Below are 7,148 nucleotides of genomic sequence, written 5' to 3' on the forward strand. Positions count from 1 at the left end.
TTTAATTCAGACATTGAAATAGGAATGTGAAGAAAATATCAAAATATCCTTGAGAAATAAAACATAAATAAAACCACACAACCAGAACAAAAATGAAATGAACTCTCAGTCTCTGTTAGCTAAAACTTCACTTATATAGATTTTGCACAGGGGTGGGCGATAGTGTATGTAGTAATGGGAGGGAAAAGCCTGCTGTTTATTCTGGAATTATGTTTGCTAAAATGTTGGTGACATTCTTAGGCGATAAGTCGATATTGTGACTGGCAGTAATTACATACCGTATATATATGATAAGTTAACATAAGTATTGTGACAGGCCTAATGGACACAGAATAGGCCACACACATGCACACATAATAAACAACTGAAAAATCTTAAATCTTTCAGTGCATAAAATGTAGGACAGTTCCACACTCGGGCCACAGCCAAGGGCCAAGTGGCCTTTATATGGCAGCCTAGAGGCTCCGGCAATATTTGTAATGTAAAAAAGTATTGGTGAGAATAAACGCAGCTGTGGTGGAAGTGCTTAAATATGCTGTTTAAGAGGAAAAGAGCAATTTCCAATGAAAGGAGGATCAGGAATTCATAAATATTCAGTAGGAAACATTTTATTGCAAACATAAGTCACCGTTGGCCACAGTTGAGGTTTTCTTTGTATTCTTTTTTATTTTTATAGTCTAGAGAGTTGGAGTTTCACTACATGTAGGATGACCTAAAATCATAGACACATGCATACTGTCTGCATTTAGGATCTGATATTCTTTCGCCAGATCAACAAAAAACCCTTCTGACTAAAAACAAAAGTAGTAAATAAATGAGATGCAACTTACAGAGCATGTGCACATAACACACTGGTTGCTTTGCTTCGACGGAAAGAGGTCGTGCTTATTGAAGGTCTCCCCTGGCTGATAAATACTTCCATTGTACCTGCAGGATTTCACTGAAGCTCTCAGCCCTGCGGGGATCCTGGGCTCATCTGAAGACGACACATCACACAGGACAGGAGGCTTTTAAAGTCACAACAAGAAGCGATTCTCTGTAAAGCCTCAGAGCTGATAAGTGTTTAGAGGAGGACAGTCTACCTGTGCATCTTGGACAACACTGCTGGGGCTCAGCCACTGGGTTTTCACATGGCAGAGCAGGACACTTGATTGTGTTACATTTCACATGGCCTGTCTGAGAGAAAGAGAGAGAGAGAGAGAGAGAGAGAGAGAGAGAGAGCAATATCACAGCTTACAGGCAGGGGCTGTCAGCAACTAGAGAGTTCTTTAAAAAGTCGAGCAGTTTTCATTTTAGTGTAATATTCCTTTAGATGTTTTCTCTGCAGGGATAACGTTTGTCAGTGTTAAAAGGTACCTCTGTGCAGACACAGCGCATGCAGAACATGAATCCAAAGGGCTCCAGATAGGGATGCCAGCTGTCTCCTGGGCTGTATGCCTTGTCTTTAAAGGTACACACCACCCCGGACCCTGGGGTGTCAAAAAATGAAGAGGATGAGCAACAGTACTGAGAAACGCATACGGTGCAGATGAACCGAACAGGGGGGGTGAAAAAAACAAAGGGATTTTACATGTGAACTCATGTATAAAACATTGGGTCCAAAGCTACAATCAGCTCCAAGTAATGCAAACTAGAGGGGGACGTGAAACTGCACTGATCCCACCACAGGCCATAATAAGCATTAACGCAAACAGAAGTCATGATTTGACTTTTGGTGGCAGAATAAACTTCACCACAAAACACCAACTTATCTGTAGAGCAGTAGAGGATGTTCATTTTTAAAATATCAGCTCAGTTCTTTCTTTTTTTTTGGCAAAGTCCGACTAAACTTTCCTTGTCTGAGTCACATTTTCATGCTTTTCCTTCTTTTAAAGCCCACACGTTTGATCAGGACAGAATAAGCATCAGCAGGGTCTGGTCTTACCTTTCCGGGGTTTTAGCTCCGCATCTGCAAACCAAATGATGAAACAGAACAAAAACGTGGACTTCATCTTTTACATGTGCGTGACTGAGTCTTCAACGCGCAATAAATATGTGTTTCTGCGAGGGAGGCAAAAACTGCAGGACAGTGTGAAACAGGCATAAAAGAAACTCCAGCATTTTCCTCGGTTGACCTCTGGCGCCTCCCTCAGGACAGAAGAGGCAGCGCCGGATGGAGAACAGGGATGGCAGCAGACTGGAGGCATGACCCGAAAAGAGATGAGATATGGAGCAAATAACAGAGGAAGTGTGGGATGTTTTAAGTGTAAGTATCGATTTTACACCCAAAAAATACCTGACTACAAGCAAAAGTCCTGCTTTCATAATGCTACTTAAGTAAAAATACTAAAGTATTAGCAGCTAAAGGCACTTAAAGTATCAAAAATAGCTTCTTTCAAGGTGTGTTCTACTTTATTTTTTCTTTATTATTATTAGTAGTAACGCATTAATGTGCATCCTAATTTTAACTATTTATTATACTAGTTTAATAATCAAAGAATATTTTCTGAGCTAGTTACTACAGATGTCAGATAAATGTGGTAAGTAAAAAGTACAATATTTGCCTCTGATATGTAGTGAGGTAAAAGTAGAAGGTAGCTTAAAATGGAACCACTCAAGTAAAGGACAAGTACCAATAATGGCTATACATGCACACTACCGCCCCCAACATCATATTTTGTCTATTGGTCTCCTGATGACAAAAGAGTAGTTGTCAGATGGGTAAAAACACAAGTGTGTGTGGTTGATATACTGTCATAATAATCTGTCATAATCTTCTATTACATACAGTGATAGAGAAAATATCCCTGAATAATGCTGGATTAAATTATGTTTTATAAAGGTATCCTTGTTAAGTTTCTTGTGCCCTGTAGTAAACACCAAAACCAGTCTAAACCAACTAAAATGCACAGAGAAGGCTATGGACAAATGAGGGCAACATACAGACAGTTCTCCATTTATTAACACATGGGGGGGTAAAACAGTGCAACCATGTTAAAACAGACATCAAGATGCCAAGAAACATACTTGAAGATATGAAAAACGAAAGAGATGTGACCAATACAATAAGTCCGTTTACATCTGCTCCCTCCTATGATGCTTATCACATGGCTCGATAATAAAACATTTAGTTTGTAGTAACAGTTGGATTTACAGTCCGTGCAGACGTATAGAAACCAAAACGAAACTTGATCACAGATTCCTAAAATCCACAAAACTGTATTTTCTAAAATGCTATTCCTCTTAAAATGTAGGAGATGGCATGCTTCCAATTTTACAAAGTTCTGATAAAGGGTGAGACTAAGAAAAAGATCAAGAACAAATTTAAACCAAAATCTGGTCAATAGACGGCATTCCTGTTTCCCTTTTAAAAACTGCACTGGATATTTGGAACACTGTCAGCAGGACTCTTCAACCATGCTTTGCCTAAAACCTTGCTTTGCCTAAAACCTTGCTTTCAAAACGTCCCCTGGCCTCGCCAAAGCTAAAATTTGTCAGTAGTTATATGATAAAAATGTCACCTAGAACTGTAAATGCACATCTGCATTAAAAATTTCAATCAATGCCAAAAAACAAACAAAAGTCCATTAAAAATGAAGATATCGAGTGTTTTTAAGTAGCTGAACACCCACTGGACACATTATTTTTTTTTAAATCAAAACATGTTTCTCATACTGTATAGTACATGAGCAAATGTTAAACATGTAGAGTGATCCACCTCCTGGATCAGACACACCTGAGTACCTCCACCAAACAAAGATTTCATGATTTCAGCACAGTCTAAGTCAGAGAGTGGCATACATACTAGATTCAACACCTGTCATATAAGTTATACTTTTAAAACGTCTTAAGTACAGGATATTGCATTATAGGATGAATTAGACTGTGCACACAGACACACACTCACCCGTCTGTACACACAGACACACAGACATACAGACACACACACACACACACACGCACATGCACACGCACACAACAGTAGACGGAAAGCATAAATGGTGAAGACTCAAGAACTGCTGCTGTGTGCCCCTGTGTCGTCCTCTTGCTTTTGCCGTTTCTTCGCTCGGATCTCATTCATGGCTTCCTCTATGGAGCGAGTGTCCCTCTTGTTGGCCACAGGCACTGGGAGAGAAGAAAATACCAGCGTAATGAATAAATCAAGAGCAGATATTATGTGAGAAGTGAAGCAATCCATTTTTTTTCCTTCTATCTGACAGATTCAGAGTGACGTTTACTCACCACAGCCGTAAGCACTGTTGGCCTCTAGTGTGTGTGCTGCATCTTTTGCAGCTGAGGTGCCGATCAGGTGACTGTACTTGTCTCGGTAGTTAGAGTTGGGACATGCCTCGACCTTCTTTGTCTTACTGGATGCCGTTTCTTCCAATGCAGCCTGTTCCTGGAGTGAAGAGGACAGAAAACGTCAGAGACTGTTTGATATCATCAAGCTGCAATGTGAAATACCAAATAACATCGTCTGTATGTAAGAACTTTATAAATAAATGAGTATTTAAAACCATAAATATCTCATGATGTTCATTCGTTAATTGTTCATTTGTCTATGTTCAGCAACTTACTGATAGTAAGGAAACAAATGCACAACAATAAAACCCAGAAATGCAAGTTATCCTGTTACTTTTTCCATACTAACCGAGACCGGTTAGTATGTATTAAGCCCTTTTCAGACATGAAAAACATTGGTGACTTCTATCTGTTAAAGTTTTGGCTTTATTAAGACATGACAGGACATTTACTCATGTGATATTTGGCGACTTGTTTGCAGGAGGGAGCAGAGACAGAGTGAGAGAAAGAGAGTGAGCAGTGGTGGGTTAAAATTGTTATAATAGCAAGGAAGCGGAGAGGATGAAGCGTGGCTTTGGCTGCATTCACACAAAATCTGGCAACGTGGCTCCGTCCTGTAGGGTTGTGCAGAGTTGTAGTCGTGTTTATTTGTGCTTTGTGCTGCGTTTCTCAGAAAATAATGTTTTATTTCTCCGATTTACTGCTTTGATCTCGCCAACACTCATCTCTTCACCTCTCACTTGTTGAGCCGGGTGCCAACTGTGAATCGTGCTTACAAACGGCAACCGACAAATCCTACTTATTCTGCATTTAAATACTTCTTTAATTCGATGAATCACTTTATTAAAATGTAGGTTTATTTTGTTTGAGGAATTAAAATACAATTCAGTCTGATCTGATATGAGCAATACTGCAGGATTGATCTTCTTTCTATTTGTGCGTAAGAGCTGATTAGAAATCAGTGATCTTAGAAGGAAGTGAAAGTCATGTATTTGTGTCTCTCTCTACATGTTTAACTTAACTCAATACGACTGCATTCAATTCAGACTTCTGCCGTGTTCAAAGTGATATGGAAAAGGTTACTGGGTCCAGCCTTTAAATTGCCATCAGATTAATGTAGAGGGGTGTATATCAGAAAGGAGCTTCAGTGAAATAAAAAAAAAAAAACAGAGCATCCAGTCTTACTTTTAGTCGGCGCCGTTGCTCCGCCAGCTGCGGATTCCACTCCTCTCCTTTGCGATAAGCTTCCAGCTCCTCGTCTGATGGAGCGAACTCCTGCCACAGCACAAACTGGAAATTAGTCGCACTTCCCCACATTACTTGTATATTTAACACTGGATTCAAAACAAAGCATTCAGACCTTCTTGAAAAGCATGACGTAGCGGCTCTCCTCGTCCTCCCCAAAAGAAAAAGAAGTCAGACCGGCCACTTCTGCAACATCATGCCTACGAAACAGGAGGGAATGAAATGTAAATAGTTGTGAGCACATCATGTTTATGCTTATTGTAATCATCTAAAGTAATGACCACTTACAATATACTCCTTTCAATCTTCCCCATAGGATTGTACTTTCGTTTCTGTTGTGAACTGTCTTGAATGAAATCAGACACTTCTTTCTCCATCTAAACAAGAAATAGGGAGACACAGTCTGTAAGTTTGCACGTGATACAGAGCAGCAGTGGTGGAGGGAGGCAACCGGAGCTTAGTGGTCATTTAATCAGGTACACTTGTACAACGTAATGCAATCAAATACAACAACCTACTTTTAGGATGCCTGTTAGGTTCAGGTTTTGTTTACATGGCCACAGAGGTGTAACTTATTATGCATTAGCACTGTGGTCATTGGCAGCGGTGGTGCTGTAGTTGTATTGGGTTGCATTAAATTGTACAGGTCTACCTAATGAAGTGGCTCCGAGTGTATATTCATGTGTATTATATATGCGACACCTTTTTCCTGAACGCTGCTTTCTTTCTTTTTTCGTCTTCCTCCATCTTCTTGAGTCTTGCAGCTTGCTCTGAAAACAGAAAAAAACAGAAGTTAAAGTTTTCACGGAGTTTGTTTATTTCCGATAGTATTTAAAGTTTCCGCTGTAAACACAGATCATGCAGTCTTACAGCCACAGTTGGCCTACTTTTCTACTATTTTTAAAGACTTGAGTCAGAAAAGGGCCTAATCAAATCCTATTATTTGTTCCATGTGTCCACAAACAAACAGACTCTGATGTTTTACTAGTAGGCACACTCATTCCGGTAATTAAACGGATTTGGATACTTTTTATTAGCGCCGTCTTGTGGCTTTGTCTTCACAACTTTAAAGTGGATGAAGTTTCACCATGTTGCACTTATGGGATACTGCAGTTTTTATTAGATATAAATGGAGCCTAAAGGAACAGTGCCTGCTATTTGCAACTATTAAAGTCTCAAAGGGATCTTTCACTAACTAATAGCATTTACAAATGAAAAAATTCAGAATTATGTGCACATTTTACTCACAATAATATTTTATAATTCACTCAAATGCCCATATCCTGAATATACAGGAAGAGTAAGGTTTCTGAAGAGTCTAAGAGAGAAAGCTAAATGTGATAAAGAATGGAAACAATAAGGGCTCATAATACATCAGTCTGTAAATGCAGACTGTGTGCAGCAGATCAAACAGTGCTGGTTGTTCACAGAGTGCAGTACCAAACAAATATCGCCATTTTGACTTCATGGAGTGCTTCCAAACAGTGAACCATTCACAACACGACTGCTTCACAGTGACCCAGAAAGCTTTGTTTCCTCGACCACTAACGCAGACCGTCCTGACCGACCTCTGGTCTGCGACACATGCGGGTCTGCGTGTTCCGTGAGGCGGCGCTAAACCC

The 7,148-nt window shown here is 39.8% G+C and overlaps 2 protein-coding genes across 2 annotated transcripts in view; both read right to left on the reverse strand.

Annotated features, from left to right (window-relative positions):
* chrdl2 (chordin-like 2) overlaps positions 1–2,087 on the reverse strand; it is a 6,790-nt gene extending 4,703 nt beyond the window's left edge. The window contains exons 1-4 of the mRNA XM_035666468.1: positions 1,925–2,087; positions 1,357–1,469; positions 1,083–1,176; positions 831–976 (exon numbers count right to left, since the gene is read on the reverse strand). Of these exons, the coding sequence (XP_035522361.1) occupies positions 831–976; positions 1,083–1,176; positions 1,357–1,469; positions 1,925–1,991 (420 nt within the window). The 5' untranslated portion in view covers positions 1,992–2,087. The remainder of the gene's footprint in view (positions 1–830; positions 977–1,082; positions 1,177–1,356; positions 1,470–1,924) is intronic.
* Positions 2,088–2,923: 836 nt separating this feature from the next.
* spag7 (sperm associated antigen 7) overlaps positions 2,924–7,148 on the reverse strand; it is a 4,711-nt gene continuing 486 nt past the window's right edge. Inside the window, exons 2-7 of the mRNA XM_035666924.1 lie at positions 6,229–6,296; positions 5,815–5,903; positions 5,642–5,726; positions 5,467–5,556; positions 4,222–4,378; positions 2,924–4,104 (exon numbers count right to left, since the gene is read on the reverse strand). Coding sequence (XP_035522817.1) covers positions 3,989–4,104; positions 4,222–4,378; positions 5,467–5,556; positions 5,642–5,726; positions 5,815–5,903; positions 6,229–6,296 — 605 coding nt within the window. The 3' untranslated portion in view covers positions 2,924–3,988. The remainder of the gene's footprint in view (positions 4,105–4,221; positions 4,379–5,466; positions 5,557–5,641; positions 5,727–5,814; positions 5,904–6,228; positions 6,297–7,148) is intronic.

The sequence above is a fragment of the Morone saxatilis genome, unplaced genomic scaffold, assembly GCF_004916995.1.
Source record: "Morone saxatilis isolate NCDOM2014 unplaced genomic scaffold, NCSU_SB_2.0 Contig20, whole genome shotgun sequence".
Classification (NCBI taxonomy): Eukaryota; Metazoa; Chordata; class Actinopteri; family Moronidae; genus Morone; species Morone saxatilis.